Consider the following 22,431-nt stretch of genomic DNA (forward strand, 5'->3'; position numbering starts at 1 on the left):
CAAAGCTTTCAGTTCGACTATGCGGAAGGATGACGGAGCACGAAGGACCAATCGATCGCAATTGCATGCAACGTTAGAGTTTAAGCATCGAATACAGGGTAAAAAAAGAGTAATTCTAGAGAAAGTTATTTTGTAGAACTGATATAAATTAATAAATGGTAGAAATCGTAAATATATTATGTTATCGATACAAGAAGTATACATATACAGCAAATGGTACTCTAATGCTACGGAAATGATTATAACACGTTGTACACACGTTGGCGTTACGCTGAATACGGTAGTAGACAAAAGGAATTACGTATTGTATATGAATAGAAAAATGAAATTGCGGAAGAACGGGTCGTTTCTGCGTTGCGGCAATTAACGTTGCAGTCGGAGAACTCTGAGTCTCCTTTATGGACAGCGTTTAACATTGGCACATCAAAATTAGAATACCAATTTTTTCAGACGCATTGGTCAGACACGTGCGTCTCTGGCGACATTAAACAAGCTACGATATCCCACGTAAAAAGGTTCCAAAAATCTGTTCTTATACATATATGTTAATCGTCCGTCCAAAAGTTCTTAAATATACAAATACATTTCTAGCACTATACAGTTACTTGTACGTTTTGCACGGCATTGCTCCAATCTACCTTGGAAGGAACCAGATAAAACGCGGGGGCTATTTTGCTGCCGCATGGACATTGATTGCCCGATATCCAACTGAAAGAGCCCAGTTTTGTCTTGCATTTGGGGCAATTCAGTTTTCCGTCGACTTTATGCGTTATATCCGGCATCCAAGCCATTGGTTCGACGAACAAAATTTTCGTGCAAAACTCTACCGGCTCGTTCTCGTCCTTCTGTGGTAGCTCCAAAGGCTCGTGAACAGCTTTTGATTGTTTGGATGTCCTCTTTGTACTTATATGCCTCCATACCTGTTGCTCCTTTGGTACGTGTGGCAAGATGTTGCTGGCACTGGCGACTATTCGCCGGCACTTCTTGCAACGATAGACTGTAGGTTCTGGATGAACCGTAGCAAGCGCTGGATCTGGTCTCACCAGATTCATACAGTCCTGCGGTAAGATCTTCGCTTTCCGGACCTTGTCCGCTGCGATTTGCAGTTTATACATTTTGAACCGTACGCTGGTACTATCTATCTCAAAGCCCATGTCTTCGTACAGTTTCAGCTGGGCTACAAAACCACGATTCGGTCCAATTACGGGTCTCTTTTCTCTGACGACCTCAAACGCGTCACAGTAACTTTTCTTGTATTTTTTCATCAAATAAGCTATTACCAATGTGGCTGATCTGGAGATACCGAGATAGCAATGCACTAATATTCTGCTATTAGATTCTAGAGCATGATTTATGAACTCGTAAGATTCTCCAAAGTGAGTAAGAAGATCTTCGCGTGGCATATCAGTAATTTGAATATACTTGACAGTTAAATCAGATAGAAGCTCTGGAATCTGACGTGGTATTGGACAAGAATCTACTGTAAGTATGTAGTTTATCTTCGTTTCTCTCAGCCATTCAATATCCGTAGCAGCTGAAAGATTTCCAAGATATAGACCAGGATAGACTTCGCTGTAACTGGGTGGACCTGGCGTGAAGTCTTCTCTGCGCAGCCCGTGAGCTGCCGTATCTGCCATATCAGTCATCCTGGAAGGAGACATAAAGCTACGAAACGTGTGTCCTTAACCTTAAATGTTAGGTCAAGTTGTAAATAATTTCCATTTCTGAGTAAAAACTGCAACGAGACAACAAGTCGTCGATAAAGATACAACTGCTGTTTACGTAATCAATAATTACAACTCAATTTGACTAATAGAATTTCTAAAAAATGAATAAATAAACTTGCCAAACAATAGATTAGCCCCTGCACGAAGGTAGGATATCCAAAATTTGAGGATCTATTTACAAGACATGCACTAAGTGCATATTAATTTTTTATTACCTCGAAGAAGTACCGTGAATCAAAAAAGAATTACGGTAAAAGCGTTGCTCGACAGTAAGCTGTTATCAAACATATTTGCCTGAAAGAATAACTGTGTATAATGTTACGGTAAGAAAGCTTTTGATATATTCAGTTCACATATTCTAAATGTTTCTATTTTATGAGAAACGTATGTCAGCTTGTTTTTAGTAAACATAATACGGTAAACAACAGAATATTTTCACGTTCACAAAACGGAGCTTCGGAACGAAGTCCTTAGTTATAGTTATTGGCACGTGGTCACGATGGCGCTACAATGCCATCGACCGCCGTTCGTATTTTTTATGACACTATTTTCAAAACAAAAATCGAAATCATCACCGTAATGCTTTCGCATATTATCTTCCGATTGAGAAACGGTGTTTAAAACTGTATCAGTTTCACTAGGTTCTTATTAAGTAATTCAGTTAGTCGCTATTTAGATTCCAATAGAAACAATCTTAAGGAAAACAATATAGATAGCAAGATAATGTTTCGTAATCATTGCATTCACGCTGATACCAAAGTTCGTTAATGCGTCTAAATTTGAATACATAAAATACCTATAGCTGTAGGAGTTAGGTCTAATGATTGCATATAATTATTTTAGAACAACCACAGACATGATTAAAATTCGTATTCTATGCGCATTCTATATCGTCACTCGAAGTATTACATTCTTTCAAACATAATTCGAAACAAAAAACAAACTATACTTTTGTGTCATTTTATGACTTGCAGATTTATTGTTATCACCATCTATACTAATTTTATCTAAGTACATACAGAGATTGAAAAAAAGATAAAGAGGGACTTAATTATTCCATATGTACCATTACGCGCGAGATATTTAATTGTACAATTGGTAATGTACATAGGCTGATACCATGAAAAATAAACTGTGGAACTAATCATTGTATATTTAGTAGACGTTTTCACGGTCACGTGCACATATATAATTGTAACAAAGAAAGTGTGTCCCACACAGTTTTGAGCGACAATGCGCGTATGTACTTTCGAAAAGATTACGGAACATATTGTGCGACCACGTATGCCGGAAGTGACGCGTAGTCCAATCTCCACATCATACGGAAGAGTCGCAAGAATATTGCTCGTACAGTCTTGCCAAGCTACGGCGCCCACCAGTCCCGTGTTTCTCTAAATTTCTCCCTCTCTCCATCTTTATTCCTCTGTCTCTATCTGCTCAACTATTCTATCGGGTCCACTTGCGTGCGCGCACGTGTGTATACGTGAGTGAATGGGTTATTTTTTGATTTTTGAATAAAACAAGATGCTGATCTCGCAGGAGGTAATCTCGAAAGCAGAGGAAATCGCAGACCAGGTGAATTTTCAAACGGTTCCGCTTAATTTCTTTCTTGTTTAGTCGGTCGTGCTGTTTCAGCATAGTAATTCTTGTTAAGAATACCAGCAGAAATCCTGTAGGAACACAGGTGTACTCCTGTCAACGTCATCGCGGCAGGATCACCTATATACATTCCATATTTCATTTCGAATCGGTTTTCTCTTTAATCATTCATCTCCTCGCGCATTTTATATCGTTATCACGCATTGTAAACATCCTTATACTGTAAATTATAAGTGAAAAAATTAAAGGTTATGCACTGTCACGATGATAGAATATGTGCCGCAAATAATCGTTGTAGCTCCCGTTTCTTCAGTCATTTTCGAACGACTGTAATAATTCAATTAATGGAGCGATATTATTTCTCCTTATGTAATTTTATTCTCTTTTCGAACTAATAGAAATTTTTTAACATATTCGTGAGATATAAACCATAATCGTTATTTACTTTCTCTTCTGATGCTTTTCTCCCTTTTTATGGGTACGTTTCTGGTACACTTTCACAGACCTACTTTAAAATATCATTCCTATATTTCCATATTGTTTTATTTATTGTATATTTTTTATGCAATAGGTAATTCGCAATGGAAAACACATATTGCCAACCTTGGCGAGGGTTTGCCTCATAGCCACATTTTTGGAAGATGGATTGAGAATGTGGTTTCAATGGTCGGAGCAAAGACAGTTCATGGATAACACATGGGGCTGCGGTAGTTTCCTAGCTACAATATTCGTCTTGATTAATTTAATCGGACAGCTCGGAGGTTGTGTGATGGTTATTGGAAGATGGAAAGTCAGCATTGCCTGCGGAATCCTGTTCTTCATAGTCGTCCTGCAAACATTAGCTTATAACATTATACTGGATGTAACTTTCCTGTTCAGAAACTTAGCACTCATAGGTGCTCTTCTCCTTGTTCTTGCCGAATCAAGAGTTGAAGGAAGATCATTGTTTGCTGGTGTACCACGTCTTGGAGACAATAAGCCTAAGAATTTACTTCAATTGGCTGGCAGAATTTTGTTGGCATTTATGTTTACGACTTTAATTCGCATTGAAATATCGTTCCTTCAAATAATGCAAGATATCCTTGGAAGTATTTTGATGGTATTCGTGACTATCGGATACAAAACCAAACTCAGTGCGCTGTTGCTTGTGGTGCTATTATCCGCGCTTAATCTCTACCACAATGCATGGTGGTCCATTCCAGAACACAAAGCTCTTAGGGATTTCCTCAAATATGACTTCTTTCAGGTAATTTCTCCTATGTTTTGTCGCATCTATTTCACATTTGTTCCATTATACTTTCGTTTAACACTGTTCTACTTGTTTGCAGACATTGTCGGTGATCGGTGGCCTTTTAATGATAGTATCGTTAGGACCCGGAGGTGTATCGATGGATGAGCATAAGAAAGAGTGGTAAACGGTCACAACGTCGCCCGAATACGTATCATTACTTTGTCAGAATCATTCAGTAAAAAAGTCTCCCATTCCTATTCCTTTCTACGCTCAACCGAATTTACAATAAGTTTACCGATTCTTTTGGATGAAATCTGTAATGTACACGATTGTGACTTGTTTAATTCAGATAAAGGCATTGCTGAGGTATTGTTATGTACTTTAAGATGTCTTACGTTCAAATACATGGAATTACAGAAAGAAACAGAAGAAATTTCAGGATAGTAAGATTAATGTTTAAGACACAAACAGAAAGAAGACAATGCCAAGACTAATTTATATTACGGAGAACGGCCTTGTACATAAGACACTGCGTTTACGAACGAGAACAAAATATATTTTATCTGTGTGTTTTTAATTTTACTCTTCAATTTTTGATCGGTGATCCTATATGGATCTACAAGTACGATTATAACGAGTCAGTGTATTCTTCCATAAAAAAAGTACGACATTAAATGATTAAATTTATAGAAGATAGAGTAATGAAAAGTTTTCAAGATTTTTATACGATTAAATTATTGTAAATAAATGTTCCTTTTCAGACTTTTCGTTGGTAGTTCTCTCTAGACAAATAATTACTATTAATTACCAAATATAGATCCTTCCCATAATTAGATTTTCTAAAATAAACTGATCTCAAAATAGGCTGCAGGTGAACTTACGCGATCGGAGTAGCGAACAACTAAATTCGTTTACATTGTATGTATGACGTTCTGTTACACTGTCTGGCATTTAGTTTATAAATACTAAAATTTTATTTAATATATAATTTTCAACAAAGATGAGAATAAAAAATGGATACAAAAGGCCACCTATCGAGAAAGGAACAACTATTTTGACTGCGAAACCTTATGCGTACGTTTTGCGGTCATCGTATCGCAAAGATAGATGCGATTACTGTTTTCAAAGGTATTTAAAATTATGTTATTATTCTCAATTACTACTTGGCGTCCATTACTTTGTTAATTATTGTACCTAGCGACAACTAGCTATCGTTATATGAATTATTTTATAGATTCATTTGTGATTATTAAAATAACAGAAATAGTCGTTTGTTTTTTAATTAATTCCATAAAATAAATCGATAACGAAAACTTGTAGTAGCGGTGAATTAACTCATGTAGGTTATGTTTTAATACCAGCCGCGTCGTATGTACTATACTTTAATTTTTACTATTGTCTATAAAGTATAATTGATTGTTTCATCTAAATTGAAATTTTAATACACAAAATCATTGACAAAAGAATTGTTAATCTGTTTACGAAAGAAACCAACGCTTGAATTTTTGACTAAACTTCTTTTCTTCGTATCTTTCTTACGATTACATCATGTAATTTTTTAACGATTTGATATTTGTTTCTTTTGTTTATAATTTTCTATAAAAGATGAACGAGTGTGAGAATTCCATAAAGAAGGGAACAACTATTCTTACCGCGAAACCATTTGCTTTTGTTCTTAGTTCAAAACATAAGTCTAGTCGATGCGACTATTGTTTAAAAAGGTATACTTAAATAAATGAAGGAAAATGTAGCGGCATTTATCCAACGAATATTTCTTATCATTGTAAAATTTTTACGATATTTTGATTTATATTTGTATGTTTTAGCGGTAAAGTTTCAAAATGTTCTGCCTGTCAATGCGTTTATTACTGCGATCGTTCCTGTCAACAAGATGCTTGGTCCATACACAAAACAGAATGTCCAAAATTGAAAAAAGTCTTACCGAAAATTGTACCAGATATGGCACGTCTTATGACACGTATAATCATAAAGCTAAATCGAGGTGGAGGTGACGAGACTGGATACTACACTGAAAAAAGTTACAGAAAATTCAAGGACTTAATGTCACGTAAGTATACATTAGTAATAACAGATAAGATCAGAAATATCTGCTCCATTTTCCTTTATTAATATCATTAACTCCCTTGTTTCATCAGATTATACAGACATAAAAAAAGATGAGAAAAGAATGGAACATTTCATGTGCCTGTATAACATTTTGAATGAATTATTTGAGAATGAATCTATGCCAAGCAGTGTTGAATTAATGGCTATCTATGGCAGAATTTGTATTAATTCATTTAATATATTTGATCTGGATATGAACAGTATCGGCGTTGGAATTTATTTAGGACCTTCTATTATTGATCATAGTTGTTTACCAAATGCTGTAGCTACTTTTGAAGGAACCACCATAATTATTAGAACAATACAAGATCTTCCTTGTTTGGATTGGACTCAGGTAGAAATCTTTCTCTTTTATAAACTATTCATTGAATTTTAATCATATATATCTGTAGATAAGACTGTCATACATTGATGTACTAAAAACGACAAAAGATAGACGAACAGAGCTTCAGAATTCCTATTACTTTTGGTGTAACTGTAAAAGATGCGAAGAACCAGAACTGACAGCTATGGCTGTAATGTGCTCAAACAAATCTTGCATGCATCCTTGTTCACCCGATGCAGGCATATGCGAAAGTTGCAGAACAATGTTCCCAGATAAATTTAAAGAAACGTTTGACGAGGTATCCGAGTTCACCGCCTATCATTTGCAAAGTATGAAGGATATGGCCTGTATCCTTTTCAAAATTAGTAATTGACCATTAGGTTAGCAATCCCGACCGATCGTAAAGCATATTTTTCTTATTAGAAAATTCAGACTTGGACGTAAGCAAGGTGTGTCTAAAAAAGCAAGAGGGTGTCCTACATCCGCTAAATGTGCAACATGTGCAGACCCTACAAACTGCCTTTGATTCTGCCATAAGTTTGCAACATTGGGAGGAAGCTGAATCTTATGCGAAAAGACTTATTAATGGCTATTTGTAAGATACATCAGTGATTTAGATCGATTCGTTTCGTAAATAAAAACTAGTATCCGTAATTTTTGTTTTAGAACGTATTACGGCGAAATTCATCCATTGACCGGAATACTGTATCTCATGATGGGAAAAATTCAATTGTATCTTGAGAAATCGAAACAGGCTTTGGAAGCTTTGAAAAGAGCTAAGTCTGTACTATTGATAACACATGGAGAAAAGCATACCTTGGTACGCGAGAATTTAAAACCATTACTTCATCAAGCTGTCATGGAAGAAGTTTAAAATGTTGATAAATCGATAATCAGTAATTGTGATAATAAATAATTTGTGTTATTTAAAAATACATATATCTATTACGTGTTCTATGTTTCTTGGAGCAATATTTAAAAGTTGAAAATGCGCCGTTTGTCACGAGCAACGCCTATTGCGACGAGATTGCGAACTAGAACAACGTTCGTACAACGCCAAAGCATGTAGTGAGAAAACGCTCGAACTGTTTGCCAAAATTATCCGTAGATAATAATTGTAGTCTCTATCCTGGCCCATAGATGGCGCTACTGAATCATCAAGGGCAGTAATTGTCGGAGCCACTTTTTTTGGCTAACAGTTTCAGCGTTTTCTCACCACGTGTTTTGGCGCTGTACGGTCCCCCGTAACTCTAGTTCAAAATTTCACCGCTTGCCGCGCAACTGTCACAAATGGCGCCACTTTCAAAGTACAAAGATTGCTCCGAGGTAGGAAAATGAAATAATTATATGTACTTTGAAATAATACAAAAATGTTTTATTATCACAATGTCCGATTATCATTCTATAATTATAGAATTACTTACAATTACTGATTTCTCGATTCCAATTCGAGATCTTATAATATCCCGGATGGCGGGGAATGAAACGCAAGGAGATTACTTGAAAACGATTTTTATTTCAAATAGTATCAGAGTTCAAGGAGCGAACAAAAAGATGCGGAAAGGGGTTTTCCTTACTAGCTAGCAACAGAGAGAGAAACACTCGATATCGATGGAACTGATATTATTTCTGAGCGTTTTATTAGGTTTACCATGATTTTAGTCGATACAATGATTTCTGTGGTATACTGTCGCGCGCATCGAGACGTGACTTCAACTTCCTTTTCGTTTCGTCGAAGAATATATGTAACATCTTTCTTATTTTTTTTTCTTTTCTGCGCTCGCCCCTCCCCAAAGACGGGGAGCGAGCTTGTTCGGGGAATATTTGCGACTAAAAAAATCTGCCCTCGCGGGCCAAGCCGGCGTGCGACTTGATCCACGAGCTTCGCGATCTACCGGGGGGTATCTCCGTTGATCCAACGAGAATTTCTGACTCGAGTTAACGCGTCGCTCGAACGATTTACGGTCGTTTATCATGTATAAAAAGTCGCGCGCTCCTCGTGAAATACGCAAGAAAAGCAAGTTGAAACCTCGCTCAACGGGGTGAGAAGAAACAATAAATGCAGTTAATCGTGGTGAAACCAGGCGCGGGGGCGGTTCGCGCCACGCGCGAAAAATCCATCACGGCCGAATTGCGTTTGTTTTTCGTTTCGCTTCTATTTTTTTTGTTTTTAAAACACGTTTTCGCGTCTCGCGCGCCGGTTTTATCCTGAAAACGGAAAACGGTGGACGATCGGAGATAAAAGGATCGAGCGGATAGGGGAGCGAGGAGGAATATGAATATATAATATCTTAATATCGTGTGTATCCATAAATGTTAAACGTTATTTCTTATTCTTTCATTTCTTTCGTTCCTTATTTCTTCTCGTTTACGCCCGTTTCTCATTATCGTCACTTAGTCGACATCTCTCTCTCGTATTTTCTTTTGACTCGTTTTCATTTCTTTTATTAAATGTTAGGTAGAGCTTAATAAGGGGTCACCTGAAGGCGCGCTCACAGCGAACTCCAGGCGCTCTTTTCTCGTATACTAGCTGTGCCGAACGCACTTGTACTGGTCGCATGGACGACGGAAAAGATCGGCTGAGGATCGGCCTTTGAGATCAAACGGGGAAACTCGGTCTGTCTGGTCACGCGTCTCGTCTTGTCTGGTCACGCGTCTCGTCTTGTCTGGCGTCCCGATTTCTTTCGTATCGCCTCGCATTGCCCTATATCGTCCCGTATCGTCTGGTATCGTCTCGTCTCGATCTTGATAGCATTCAAATAGCCGGAGTAACGTCAAGGAAAATTCCGCGTTCGAGGACAACGCGAACAAAAGACGGACAGAAGAATAATCGTCGCGCACGGTGTATTAAGAGAACTGTCCTCAATGGACGATCCTCAGTCGATCGTTCCGCCCGCGACATATTATTTAACAACAGAATTTAATCACCTAATCTTTCGGAGGATACTCGTAATTCTCATCTTCGCCGCGCCTTCGTTTATACAATAAATGGATATCTTTTCTTTTTCCGCCTACGTGCTAACTAAGAAATCGTCGAGATCCGCAATTCATTTCGAACAAATCTCGTCGACAAATCGTTCGTTCGGTAATAATAGTAATAAATCGACGGAAATCGCCTAGTGTTCGATCGACTATCGTCTTTCCTTAAAAGAGAAAAGTAAAACAGGTTCAACGAACGGACGCGATCAATAAATTCCCATACGTTCGTAATATTAATAATCGTCGTCGATGTGACAATAATACAATTGCAGTGCGGGACACCGCAAATACCAATAATAATAATAATATTAATATTATTAATAATAATAATAATAATAATAGTCGTAACGTCAATAATAATAGTAATAATAATATTAATAATAATAGTCGTAACGTCGATAATAATAGTAATAATAAAAATAATAATAATAATAATAATAATAAAATAATAGTAATATTTAATAGCGACAATGATAATAAAATAAATTTTCGTCCTACTAATTAGCATCGTCGTTACAGTGATGTACTTAGCCGTTACAGTTTTTTTTTCTTGCCTATGTACTATTCTCTTTTATATACTTCTATATGTATAGCTACAATATATAATATTTCCATGTTGAAAAATCGTATACATTAGTGTTGTGTCGCAGGACCATTGCTTCGTTTCTGTTCTGTTTCCCGTTCGTTCAAACTCTTTCCCTCTTAATCCCTACATCGTTTCTCTCCCATTGTGTGGCGCGCACCATTTTCGAAAAAGAACGCACGCTGTCCGTCGTCTTCTCTCTCCCCCCTACCCTTCTCTCTCTCTCTCTCTATTTTCTCCTCTCTCTCTCCTTCTCTCTTTATCTTTCTCTTTCCCATCGCGTTCTCCGAATCGAAATTCTCGGTTAACGGCCGCTAGGAAGGGAGGCTCCACGGGACGGGGGACGAACGGACTGAGAGGAGAAATCGGGAATACGGGAATCGGCAGGGATACGAAGGAAAGAAGGAGCACCGGGGAGGAGGTAATTAAATCGCTTCGGGTCGAATGGGAAGAGAAAGTGCGAGAGGAAAGAGATGCGAGAAGAGCGAAAAGTTTTCGTATCGCGGGCTTCTTCTCTTCGCGCGATTCCTCGTTGAAAGCCATCGGTACAGCCACACACTCCGAGGAAGAGACAGAGAGAGGTACATAGAAAGAGATACAGAGAGAAAGAGAGAGAGAGAGAGAGAGTGAGTGAGAGAAAGAGAAAAGGACAGAGAGAGAGAGAGAGAGAGAGAGAGATAGGCTCGTCGTTGAACCGTGTATCAGCGAGCTCGCGCGGAGAACGAGTATACACATTACAATAAAGTTAATTAGCTTAATTATCGATTTTCTTTTTCGTTTTTCTGTTTTTTTTTCTTTGTTGCATAGTTTGTTTGTTTTGTTTATTTTAGTTCGTATTACCCGCCCCCTTGGTCTAGGGGCGAGCCTCGGATCACAGATAGTGAGGTGATCGGATTGCGCGAGAGCATGCTCACGATAGATCGTGGGGGCTTGCGCGCGACGCTCTTTAACGCGCTCCTACATCGCAACGAATCTCGGTTAATTGTCTGATTTGCGATTTCTGTCCTCTGTGCGATTCCTCTAAGTATTTCAAGGCGACAGCTCCTGAAAGCAAACAGCACCGGCCGTGTACGCGAGCGTGGGCGCCGAACAGTCGAGCGGAAAAGGGTCGGGGGGGACACGACCTCTCTTTCGTTAGTCCCATCGGGGCGCGAGACCGCCTCCAGTCCCGCGATTCTTAATTAGACTGCGGATCTTCCTGCTAAATGAGCGTCTCTTTACTGCGGGACGCGGCAGTTCGTTCGTTGCGACGACGAGTTTCTCGAAATATACGAAATATTTTCCGCGGGAATCTGAACTGTTTCAACAGTCGATTAATTTTATTTTAGGGATAGATATTCGTGATCCTCGACGATAATAAATCGAACGCGATTATAAATCGAACATGATCATAAATTGAACTCGATCATAAATCAAACGTTATATAAAAGTTTACTATTTCGAATAGTAATTGCACGACTCGCTCGTCTCGATGTGTCATTTTGCAATTTCGCTTACTTTTTATGTCGTTCGTAGATTCAAACGATTCACGGTAAAATCGCGATCTTAATTTCGGCGTTTCCGATCGAGCAACATCCGCAGTCTACGTGATAAGGATCTTTGCCGGCGACTGTTCGTCCACGCACGCGTACGGTCGACAGAAAACTTGTTCGGAACCATTTCCACGCAATCGTCTAGGTCTCCGCTCCGGGTGAGGAGTTGTTATGTCATCGCGATGGTGATCCATACGAGGGTTATACAGATACGAAAGTATAGAATATATATATCTATATAGATATTTCTCTTCTTTCTCGTACACATGTACAGACGTACACACAATACATATGTACCTACGTACGCACGACCAACTAAGGGTAGACAGGCGCAATCGTATATCTCGAGTGTCGAATCCAGCGAGAATCGGTGGATATCGTTAAGGACCGATCCCCGATCGTTTATTCTCAGCGAAATTAGATTTGCTATAACCGAGAGTATTACGTTGCATATTGAAATTTCTTAGAAATTCCAGATTTACAACGGTATAAAAAATTAAAATTCAGACTTTCAACGAAAGAAATAAGTCGAATAAATTTCTTTAAAATCCGAGGAAATTCCTTACGTAGCGCAATGTTACGAAAGGAATTCCAATGCAAGATTTTTTTTAATGGGAACGCGAGGGTTAATTTTCCCCCCCGTGATCTCGCCTCGAAAGAAGAAAGTTCGCGGGACCGATGGCTCTGGATTCGACGCCGCGTGTGTGGGTGGATGAGATTGAACAGAAACAGAAAAGGCATGGTGGGGGAGAACGAATGTTTAATAAGAGCTCGTGCTGAACCGTCGGTTTACAAAACAAGGAGGGGCGGTTTGTGGAGGAAAAGAAAGAGAATCGAGAAGGGGTTTTTTTCGACGTCGGTTTCACTCGGCTCGCTCGTGGGTACAATCATGCACACAATTCTCCAACGTGACAAAGGATTATTACGATGCTCTCGCTTCATTCAAACGAGGACACACGCCGATCCGAAATAAATAAATTGTCTGCGTGAGGAAAACGGTCGGTTCGTGCGGAAAGAAGAGAACGAACGAATAAACGAACGAACGAACGAACGAACGGTGTCCTCGCGTCGAAACGATTGCGAACAAATCAGCACGCAAACGTGAGACGCTGCAACGTGTGCAGGTCGAAGCTAGAACTTAAACGGAAAGAAACTCGGAACTTAAACACCATAATAGATCGAACGTAAGGGAACACATTCGCTAGCATTACACGATACACCCGTGCTGGGAGATTAGATTTCCAAATATAAAGAGATACAAAAAAAAAAGAAAAAAAAGAAACGTGGTGAACGAAAACGAAAAAGGGAATAGAAAGAAATGATATCGGTGATCGAAGCCTGCAACGACAAAGTACAAGTTTCCTTGACGCAATAAGTATCTCCCGTTTCGCGAGTCTCGAACAAGGATAACGTTAAAACGTTACAAAAATATATATGTGTATATGTATATATAGTTATATATATAATATATATATTTATATTTGTATATATGCCGCGTTCATTTATAATCCGTGCCCAGCAATCAAAGTTACGCTACGCAAGAATGTGTGTGTGTGTATGTCACGTTATATGTATACAATTGCAGCGGAAGGATACACAACACGATCTCTCCCCGTCAAGGATCGTTGCAAAACGATGTCGGGTTGTCTCCAGAAAATCAAATCGTGGCGAGAACGCGAAGAAAAGTAATAAACAGACGGTGGGAGGAAACAGTGGAGGGAAAAAAGAATCAAATGATCTGTACAAGCTATAAAACTATTTATACGTGTGTACTGTCTGTGTGTGTGTGTGTAACAACGTATGTAAAAGTAAAAAATAGTTGATTAGTGTACGCTCTCTCCCTCTCTCTCCTTAGCCAGGCGCCTGTACGCCGTTCATATTGTCTTAAAAAGAGAAGCCAGCGCCTACGCGTTCTCGTTTAGGGGATCGCATAGGCCTACGGATTTTCCATCGTACGCCGTACCTTTTATTTCCACTCTCTCCTTCGCACTCTTTCTCTCCCTCTCTCTCTTTCTCGCTTTCTCTCTCACTCACTCGTTCTTACCACTTTCCTCTTACTATTCTCCTCTTCCTGTTTTACGCTCGTAATCAGATCCGTCGTACATACGTCACGCGAGGTGTACGATCACTCGATAAGGCAAGATTAAGCATCGAGGTCAAAGGGCAAGCAAGAAAATGGACTACGAAAGAAAAAGTTCACTCCCCGCGAAGCCGATCCGTCGAACGGATTTCCGATCGGTCGACCCGGGAGCCGGTGATTTACGCTTGAAAATCGCAGGTGGACCACGCCGTTTTCCAACATGGCCGCCGTCGGCTGCTTGCCCCTTCCCTCGACGGAAAAAGAGAAAAAATGTTCGAAAACCGGAAACTAACGTTTACTATTTATCGTAGGAACACCAACGAACATTTTATATCTCCTTGTGTGTGGCTCGGAGGTGCGCGTGTATACGTGTGTACGTATAATCGCGTGTATACGTGTCTATCTTTTTCTTTTGCGTGTCTCACTGTGTACAAAGTGTAGAAAGTAGCACGCGTGTGACGGTGTGTACGTGTACGTGGGTGTGTGTGTGTGTGTGTGTGTTACGTTGCCTCCTGTCGTCACTGTCGACGGTATACCTTTGTTTCAGCTCGGTTAACTTTATTCTGTATATTGTTTTGTCGTTTCTGAGTCCGGTATTTGCTCACGCCAGGCATTGTCTCCTCTCTACTTAGGTTTCGTCACCGTGCTAGCCCGCGCATTCCAAAAATGTAAACGCGTTTAGACGCGCGGCCGTTTCTCGTTTTCTCGGTCGGAATCAGAGTCCGCTGAATCGTGGAGCGGCGGAAACTCCGGCACCGCCTCGCGCTGTTGCATCCATCCCGTCGCGCCTGGCCCCCCAGCCAAAGCCTTGCCCTGCGTAGCATTTGTTTTTTTGTTTTGCGATTTTTCTTTTGTTTGCTATTGATTTGTTTTTATTTTTTTTTTTTTTGTTAGCCCTCTGTCTTTATCCCCTGCAGGTGGCGACAAAATAGCGCGTCATTCGTCGCTAGCCTCGCCTTCGACTCGAAGAAACAATATAACATATCTTTCGTTTACGCGCTGCTTTTGCTATCTCTGCGCAGACTGTTGTTCTCTCTCTCGCGGTTTGCGCGCGGACAAGAAACAAAATCATGGAGGAACACGGGGCTCTGCTTGGATCGGCCGGCCCTCGCGCCCGGACATCGACTTCCGGCGGCGGCCGGTTCGCGAGCACCGATGAATCGCGGCGGAAGCGAACGCGGTGTTCCGATGCCGATGGAAAGAGATCCGCGCGCGGGCGAGATTTGAATGAAAATGGACGGCCGGGTCGCGAACCCGCCGCGGAAAAATTAATCAGCTTTGTCCGCGGGATGCGGCGTCGATGCCCGTCGCGAGCGTGAAAGGATTCCTTGGCTACAATGGGCCACGGCCGACAGAATCCGGCCGCGACAAACTCGAAAATCCTTTCATTCGTGGCCGCCAATGCAGCGAACCGGCGCCTATTCTCTACTTGTCTACGCGAAAAATTTAGAACTCTGCACAAACGAAGAACTAAATAATGAAGTCTCTGCCATCCGTCCTCTTTCACGCCCTCTCTCCACCTTCCACACGGCCTTTCGCTCTTGCTCTCGCGCGCCCACCTTTCTCTCGCCGAACAAATTCGCCCAAGAAAGTACCCCAGCCAATCGACCCGCAAAAATAACAAAACATCAACACAAGAGAGATAATGATGAAACGCACACACGTACTACTTGTGTAGAACCAGAGTATACACACATATGAACTTAAACTCTACGTGCAGCCATGCATGCCACGAAGACGTCTTTCTCTCTCTCTCTCTCTCTCTCTCTCTCTCTTTCTCTATCTCTCTCCCGAGGATCTATCATCCATCCAACTCTGCGACCGCTTTTCTAGCACGGTCGGCCGCGACGCAACTGGTCTTTGAAGATAGAGCGTGTTTCACGACGGTCCACAGGATAGACAGAGCGTTTCTCGTTCGCCGTAAACGCACAGCGAAGAAGCATCGTTTTCGCCCTCATGCGTCCATCGAGCGAGCGTCTCCCGATCCTGGAGATCGAGCCGCCCATGGTCTCTCTCTCTCTCTCTCTCTCGCCATAGGAAGGTTTGTCTATCGAAATCTTATTGCACGCTCGGCGAGACCTTGACCCGCAGGCGGCCCACGGTCCCCAGGAACCTCGACGGTTTCGCAAAATCTCGCGTCTCGAGGATCTCCGACTTCTAGGGCCCAGAATCTGGGCGACCGTGACGAGCGAGACCGAGGTTCGGAGCCTACGACACGCGAACGAGCGTAATCGCCCGCCATCGAACAGACCCAGGGGCGCGAAAACTTCCTGGTTCCCCGAGGCAAAGAGACCTGTGCTTGTTGCAACGAACCGTGGACGTCCTCCGGCCGGCTCGTCGACCTCTCCGGTCCCATTGATCTACGATCGTCAAGGACGGTTCTGCCAGCCGTAGCAAGGACGACAGTCTCGCTGCTAGCGCGACAGCAGCAGCAGCCGCTAAACCTCGATATTTCTCTCTAGATCTCTCCTGGTTTCTGTCCAGATCACTATCGTCCCATGCGGTCAGTTTCTCCGTGTCTCTCTTTCTCTCTCTCTCTCTCTCTCTCAAGCTCGCTCGCTCGCTCCTGGTCTGTGCCGTAAATTGCGTGCGCGAACTCTGATTTTCTCGTCGTCTGCTCGTCTCCATTTTGTTCGTTTCTCTTTCTCTATCTTTCTTTCTTTCTTTCTTTCTTTCTTTCTCTCTCTCTCTATCTCTCGCTCTTTCTATCTCTGTCGCCTTCTAAGAATTTCGTTTCATCTGTGCCAAGAGAAAAACTCAAGTAAATTCAAACAAGGCGACGCGATCCAGCCTTCGGAGGAGCGAACCGTTCATCCTGACCTCTCCCCAGTATCGTTCGACCCCTAAGTGCTCGCAAGCACTTCGTAAATGACAGTGTTTTTCGTATGCAGACAGGTTGAATCTAGGAGTTCTTTACTCGTTGGAATAAGTTCCATGGACCGTCTCTCGACGCTGAGATTACGTCGAGCCGACGCACGAGGTAAGCAAAGGGTTTAACGCTGAACCTACCAGGCTCGAAAAGTAAGTGATACTGCTTTATAAATATAAGACTGAATTTATTTAGACTCCGTGCATCTTTACAGCAATGCGATTTCGAACGAAGTTCATTTAATCGTTTTTTCTTTTTTAATGAAAAAGGGTCTATATAATTTTGAGAATTCAGAAAACAAAGAATACGAGAACGGTCATTTCAAGCGACACAATAGGTTCAATTTTAATACCTCGTCCACGACTTGAGAGAACCAAATGAACATTCAGCTTTTAACGCTTTAATCGCCACGGGATTAAAAAAAGGTTCGAAAAATTCTCATCGTAACAACGATGTTGAAATTTTAATTCATTGAAATATTAATTTGGATTTAATATCTCTTTTCTAAGCAGACGATTAAGCGATCGTCGGTAGGTACAGCGTTAAAACACTGCGCTCGTGTTTCGATCGAACGGGGGAGGTTGACAGTTAATGGACGGTTCGTCTCTTAGACTGCTAGTCTTAGTCGCCTGTCGTTAGGTGAACGGAGAGTAGAAGAGACCAAGGAACAGACGACCAATCGTAAACGGTGTTATACAGGTGTCGGGACCGTGCTTGCGAACTGTGCTTGTGACAAAATGCGCTCGAAAGAGCGCGGCCGTTGTTTCTCTGTATGTATACATATACAAATCTTTAAGGAAACAACTAAACAAAAGTAGCGGAGGAAGGCAACGTTCTCGTTGAGTCCTCGAATCTTCCCGCGCGAAAACGCAAGAACCGGAAACAAAAGGCACCCGTTTCTTCCCCGTTGCAACAAACACAGTTCTTTGCTCGTCGCGTGTTAGACTCGGGCGGGTATAACCAACCAGCAGCGATTAGAACGGCGATAAGTAAACAAAATTAGAGGAGCAACAACTAGATGTGAATGTAATTAAAAATAAAAAAAAAAAAAAATACAAACGAAACACCAGAGACAAAATAAAAGGGGGATGGGGGATGGGGTAGAGAGTAAGTTAACGTGGGAGGTAAGTACGGAGATTATGGGTGTCGGTCGACGACAGGGTTGGTGTGCTGGTTAGAAAGATCGACCGACGCGGAGGTAGCGGAGGGATCGTTTGGTGTGCTCGTATAATCGCGTGCAAGCAATTGGTTTGAATCGTTCGCTTCTCTATTGTTTGTTACGGGAACGTTAGTGCCAGCTGCAGCAGCGAGAGCGTACGTCGTTACCACCAGATTATTATTTTTCCCTGCCGCTAATCGTCGACCGATCGCCAACGGGCCGAGAGCTTGGATCAGGAGGGACTCTCCTGGACCGGAATCCTCCGGGTTGGTGTTGCCGATAGGACAATCGATGGTACGTCGCGCCGAGGGTGGGGGGGAAGAGATCGTTGTTCGCGTCCGTTGCGAATTGTTCGACGCGGAATTTGGGAAAGGACGCGCGAAACGGACACGCCGTTCCTTCACGGGGCAGCCTCTTCGGCAACGAACAGGGAAACGGTCTTTGAACGTGGTCGAACGGAAAACGAAACGGGCGGAGGCGCCGGCTAGGTGGGAGCATGCATTTTAGTCGCTTCATTTCGGGGGCTACCCACCTATCCCTAGGGCGCACGTGAACCGGATCAACCGCGAAATTAATTTTCTGCGGAACCGCATCGACAACGGAGAACACGAGCAAGAGATCGGGTTGCTCGGCCGCGAATTAGTCGATGCCTGGTGTTCAGCGATTATTTTTCGGAGGGGATGCCTGCGTTCGAACTATAATGACAGTGGAAAAATTGTCCAGCAATTTTCAGAGAGACTTTCGAATAATTTTTTCGAACATTGTAAGAACTTTGAATCGATTGCTATTTCATTTTAGCACATCGAAAGGGGTTGCTAAAGGTTTGGATTTCAATAACAGCTTGAGGATTTATAGAAAAATCGTACGTTAATTTTTCAAACGTATTTGCAAAAGAGAGGTTTCTGTCTTCGTGCCAGGAATGATTTTATTTATTTTTTTTAAATACTCCAGGGATGTTTCGTTATTCTTTAGCTATTTTTGGACGGGGTTGCTGAAGATTCGCAGACTGAGAACAGATGGGAAAATCCTAATTTTCAGGCGGGTAGAGATTTCACTCGCGACTTCAAAGTTTCCAAGAAGCAAAGGGTCGAATTCGAGTATTTTTCGACGGATTCAAAGGGGTTGAAGAATTCCGGGCTCCCAAGGGTTCGTAATCGAAACGGTTATCGCCGGAGCCGCGTTCCGCAACGAACGTAGCGTGCAGCAATATTCGTGGAAAAGAGTATCGACAACCGGTCGCGGTGTATCGACAAGAGGGACGTTTAATCCGCGCATCAGGGCTATCCAGCAGCAAGCTGGCTCCGAGAGAGGCTAGTCGAAGCAGATCGTGTTTCGCGGGATCTCGCGTGAATTTAATCCAACGTCACTCTTTGCCACGTGACACCGGCGAAATTGCACGTCGGAATGATTTACCGATTCTCTGACTAAGAGAACGCTTTCGTTCCCCACCGATTTAGCCGATCCGGGGACGGAGACGCGCGGGGGTGGGCTGGGACCATATCATGGAGAGAGGTCTCTCTTGGTGCCGGACAGAAGCTTTGTTTTCAAGTACACGGAACTACACGTGTTTTCTATCATTTCTCTTTGCATTGACAATCTCAGACGTTTCTCTGGACTTTTGATTTCGTATATGAACCCTCTTAATGCTCTTTGTATATCTTAGCGGAATTAATGAAACGTGTGTAATACTGTTTGGTGAAGTATCGAAAAGAAATTGTAAAATTTTGTAAATTCTGACCTTTAGAAAATATCAGGATTAATATAAAAAAGGAAAAACTTATTTATTGAAGATATCAAAAAGATATTTTCTCAAGAGTAGCCAACAACGAAATATCGTTCTTCGGTACCAAATGATTGCGTATTTTATAAATAGATCACAGAGTTCCCTGCAAACTGACATTTTTATAAATTATATCATGAATACTTGAAATATTTCTTGTACGCAATTTTTCCTACAGTTATTAAAATTGTAAATGCAAATTGTGAGAAAATCCACAGCTTAGTTGTAAATATCTTTCTGAATATTCTGTTCTAGGCAATCGACGAATCGAATGATTCTCGTGACAAATGTTTAACAAAACGCTGGTGTCCGGCGCTAAGCGAGTTTCCCCCGATTAATTAGAGAGCGGGACGAGATCAACGCGATTTTCGGCTCCGTGTCGGATACAGGGGAAATTGGATCTCCGAAGATCCGCGGGGTTCCGTTGCGTTTCGTCGGCCGAACAGAGGCAGCTCGTTAGAAGCACGGCCGCGCACCTACCAGAGAGTCCATTAATATGTGAGAGAGCAGCCCTACCTAAAAAGTGACTTAGCAACTCCAATGCATACTAAGCAACCCTTATGCCACCGCTGCTGGCGCCCCGTGCGCGCAAACCTGACCCCCTCCTCTCGTCTCTAAACCACCGCCCCGCTAAGTCCACCCTTCCTAGGCCAGCAACAGCGTATCCAACCCAGCCCTACGTGCCCTATGTATACTCCAACAACACTTCACTCGCATCCGCACACACAACACACTGTCTTTGGGCGCCGCACTTCAGCTGTGCTCTTCACACGGTGGCACACCATGTCTCAATTTTCTTGAGCGGAAACTCGCGGAATAGAGATATTTATGCAGAATACGAATTTTTAACTGCTGCAGCTACCAAAAATTATTTCCTCTTTGAGTAGATATCCCTCGATAGAGGAATTGAATGAAGCAATACAAAATTTATGTAATTTCTAGAAGGACCATGATGGTTTATAACAAATTATATTGACCGATTAAGAAAATATAAGACAATATAAAAATATAATGCAAAAGTTGCATTCGTCAGTTTCCAAAGACTGAAGTTTAATCTTTTAATCATTTTTATAGGCTCTCTATCTAGTGATAATCACTTTCGTCTTTCTAGGATTCATGACTTCTAATGGACATTATTAACAAATCTTAGAGCGAGAAAATTTTGAAAAACAGTCGCGTCGACGAATAATTAAATTCCAGAGTTCTGATCACAAACTATTGGTATGGTACACCATGTGGACGAGCACAAGTGGGAACCCAATATCACAGACGCCGCGCACCACCCTCTCCCATTCTCTCCTTCACCGTGGTCCATTCGTACAATTTCGTTCACTCTCTCTCTCTCTCTCTCTCTCTCTCACTTTTTCACTCTCGTTCGCTCTCTTTTATCCAAACGTCCAGTCTCTCAAGATGTGTATAAATGCTGTGAGATGCGCATGCACTTATGGAGATGAACTGGCTTGAAAATGGATGGAAATGTTTTACGCTGCAACAGAGTTCTTTCTTTTTCACGGCTTACTTTTCTTTGTCTCGTACTCGTATGTTTTGTTCGACAATTGTTCGAATTCGCGGGCATGATTTCGTTTCTTTCCATTCATTCGAGCCAAGGATGATCCCTCGAACTGCGGGGGGGGAGCAAGCGTTATCAGAAGAGAATCTAGCACATGCTCAGAGAATGCAAAAGGGGTGGGGGTGTGTGTGTGTGCGTACAATCGGTCACGGGAGTCAATGTACACCCGACGAGCCTTGAATATTTGGGGAGAAGGTTTTGAACGTTTTATGGACAGCGATCCGGTTAATTGAAACCAGACGGGACTTAGACTAGATCGTGATGAACGATGCGAAGTATTTTGTCAAACGCGAACGTTCATAAAATCTGCAAAATCTTGGTTTCGTCGAACATCAGAAATTCATGGGATGCGAACGGGCTTCCGTGACCGAGCGTGCGCACACACGGTTTTGTATGTACGTAAATATAATAAATATGTATATATCGAAGAAAGCGAGGCAATTGACGCCGACTACGGGGTAAAAAAAGAATTCTATTTACGTGGCGATAGATGGTTTGCAAATTACCTGGTGCATAGGATCGTAGCCCATCGAGCCGTCGTTGTACGGTTGCGATCCGTAGTCGCTACCGTTTATCCCCATCCCATAACCGGCCATGTCTTGGGGCCCGCCGGGAGGCGCCGGCGACATCATCGGCGTCGGGGTGCCCTGGCTGGCACCGCCCATACTGTACGGCGACGCTCCTGCAAAAGCTGCTGTAGAAACAATCGCGGTGCATACAAAATTCGAGGGTGCGTCTTTTAAGTTCTTCCGCCTGACACCGATACATTCCGTCTCTGTCTCTCTCTACAGAGAGAGGCCAGCTCTCATTGTTCTCCCTCAATCGGAGCCCTACATCTAACCAGTGGCGGCGATGATCTTACCGAATTTG

At 42.1% G+C, this 22,431-nt stretch overlaps 4 protein-coding genes across 14 annotated transcripts in view; 2 read left to right on the plus strand and 2 right to left on the minus strand.

The window, feature by feature from the left end:
- Positions 1-163: 163 nt before the first annotated feature.
- Positions 164-2,206, minus strand: Mkp-4 (dual specificity protein phosphatase MPK-4). 2 transcript variants are annotated; one of them, XM_078189019.1, is made up of 2 exons: positions 1,943-2,206; positions 164-1,647 (listed from the first exon to the last, which is right to left on the minus strand). In XM_078189019.1, the coding sequence occupies exon 2, from the start codon at positions 1,644-1,646 to the stop codon at positions 594-596; it is 1,053 nt and encodes a 350-aa protein (XP_078045145.1). In that variant the 5' UTR covers position 1,647; positions 1,943-2,206; the 3' UTR covers positions 164-593. The 2 variants fall into 2 exon arrangements, with proteins under 2 accessions (XP_078045145.1, XP_078045144.1); XM_078189018.1 differs by having other exon boundaries at positions 164-1,735; positions 1,847-2,206.
- Positions 2,207-3,054: 848 nt separating this feature from the next.
- Positions 3,055-5,319, plus strand: Surf4 (Surfeit locus protein 4). The gene is made up of 3 exons (XM_078188932.1): positions 3,055-3,302; positions 3,898-4,572; positions 4,655-5,319. The coding sequence occupies exons 1-3, from the start codon at positions 3,252-3,254 to the stop codon at positions 4,739-4,741; spliced, it is 813 nt and encodes a 270-aa protein (XP_078045058.1). The 5' UTR covers positions 3,055-3,251; the 3' UTR covers positions 4,742-5,319.
- Positions 5,320-5,334: 15 nt separating this feature from the next.
- On the plus strand, positions 5,335-8,207 carry Smyd3 (SET and MYND domain containing, class 3). Of its 5 annotated transcripts, XM_078188927.1 has the most exons (8): positions 5,335-5,475; positions 5,558-5,685; positions 6,163-6,278; positions 6,384-6,625; positions 6,714-7,018; positions 7,077-7,356; positions 7,442-7,604; positions 7,676-8,206. In XM_078188927.1, the coding sequence occupies exons 2-8, from the start codon at positions 5,665-5,667 to the stop codon at positions 7,881-7,883; spliced, it is 1,335 nt and encodes a 444-aa protein (XP_078045053.1). In that variant the 5' UTR covers positions 5,335-5,475; positions 5,558-5,664; the 3' UTR covers positions 7,884-8,206. The 5 variants fall into 5 exon arrangements, with proteins under 5 accessions (XP_078045053.1, XP_078045056.1, XP_078045055.1 ...); XM_078188930.1 differs by lacking the exon at positions 6,163-6,278 and having other exon boundaries at positions 7,676-8,207; XM_078188929.1 differs by having other exon boundaries at positions 5,452-5,685; positions 7,077-7,338; positions 7,433-7,604; positions 7,676-8,207.
- Positions 8,208-10,276: 2,069 nt separating this feature from the next.
- Exd (PBX homeobox extradenticle) overlaps positions 10,277-22,431 on the minus strand; it is a 57,951-nt gene continuing 45,796 nt past the window's right edge. For 2 of the 6 annotated variants that reach the window (XM_078189606.1, XM_078189601.1), the window contains exons 7-8: positions 22,068-22,255; positions 10,277-14,996 (exon numbers count right to left, since the gene is read on the minus strand). In XM_078189606.1, coding sequence (XP_078045732.1) covers positions 14,862-14,996; positions 22,068-22,255 — 323 coding nt within the window. In that variant the 3' untranslated portion in view covers positions 10,277-14,861. Of the gene's footprint in view, positions 14,997-15,048; positions 16,923-22,067; positions 22,256-22,431 lie in introns of those variants that run through there. The other 4 variants (XM_078189603.1, XM_078189602.1, XM_078189605.1 and 1 more) reach the window with 3 other exon arrangements.

Source organism: Augochlora pura, chromosome 8 (assembly GCF_028453695.1).
Source record: "Augochlora pura isolate Apur16 chromosome 8, APUR_v2.2.1, whole genome shotgun sequence".
NCBI lineage: Eukaryota > Metazoa > Arthropoda > Insecta > Hymenoptera > Halictidae > Augochlora > Augochlora pura.

Excerpts from the sequence above, each read along its gene's own strand:
- Mkp-4 (XM_078189018.1), bottom strand. The coding sequence starts at position 1,661 with ATGTCTCCTTCCAGGATGACTGATATGGCAGATACGGCAGCTCACGGG.
- Surf4 (XM_078188932.1), top strand. The coding sequence starts at position 3,252 with ATGCTGATCTCGCAGGAGGTAATCTCGAAAGCAGAGGAAATCGCAGAC. Across the intron at positions 3,303-3,897 it reads CAGAGGAAATCGCAGACCAG|GTAATTCGCAATGGAAAACA; the intron begins GTGAATTTTCAA and ends TTTATGCAATAG. Across the intron at positions 4,573-4,654 it reads TCAAATATGACTTCTTTCAG|ACATTGTCGGTGATCGGTGG; the intron begins GTAATTTCTCCT and ends ACTTGTTTGCAG.
- Smyd3 (XM_078188927.1), top strand. The coding sequence starts at position 5,665 with ATGCGATTACTGTTTTCAAAG. Across the intron at positions 5,686-6,162 it reads TGCGATTACTGTTTTCAAAG|ATGAACGAGTGTGAGAATTC; the intron begins GTATTTAAAATT and ends TTTCTATAAAAG. Across the intron at positions 6,279-6,383 it reads TGCGACTATTGTTTAAAAAG|CGGTAAAGTTTCAAAATGTT; the intron begins GTATACTTAAAT and ends TGTATGTTTTAG.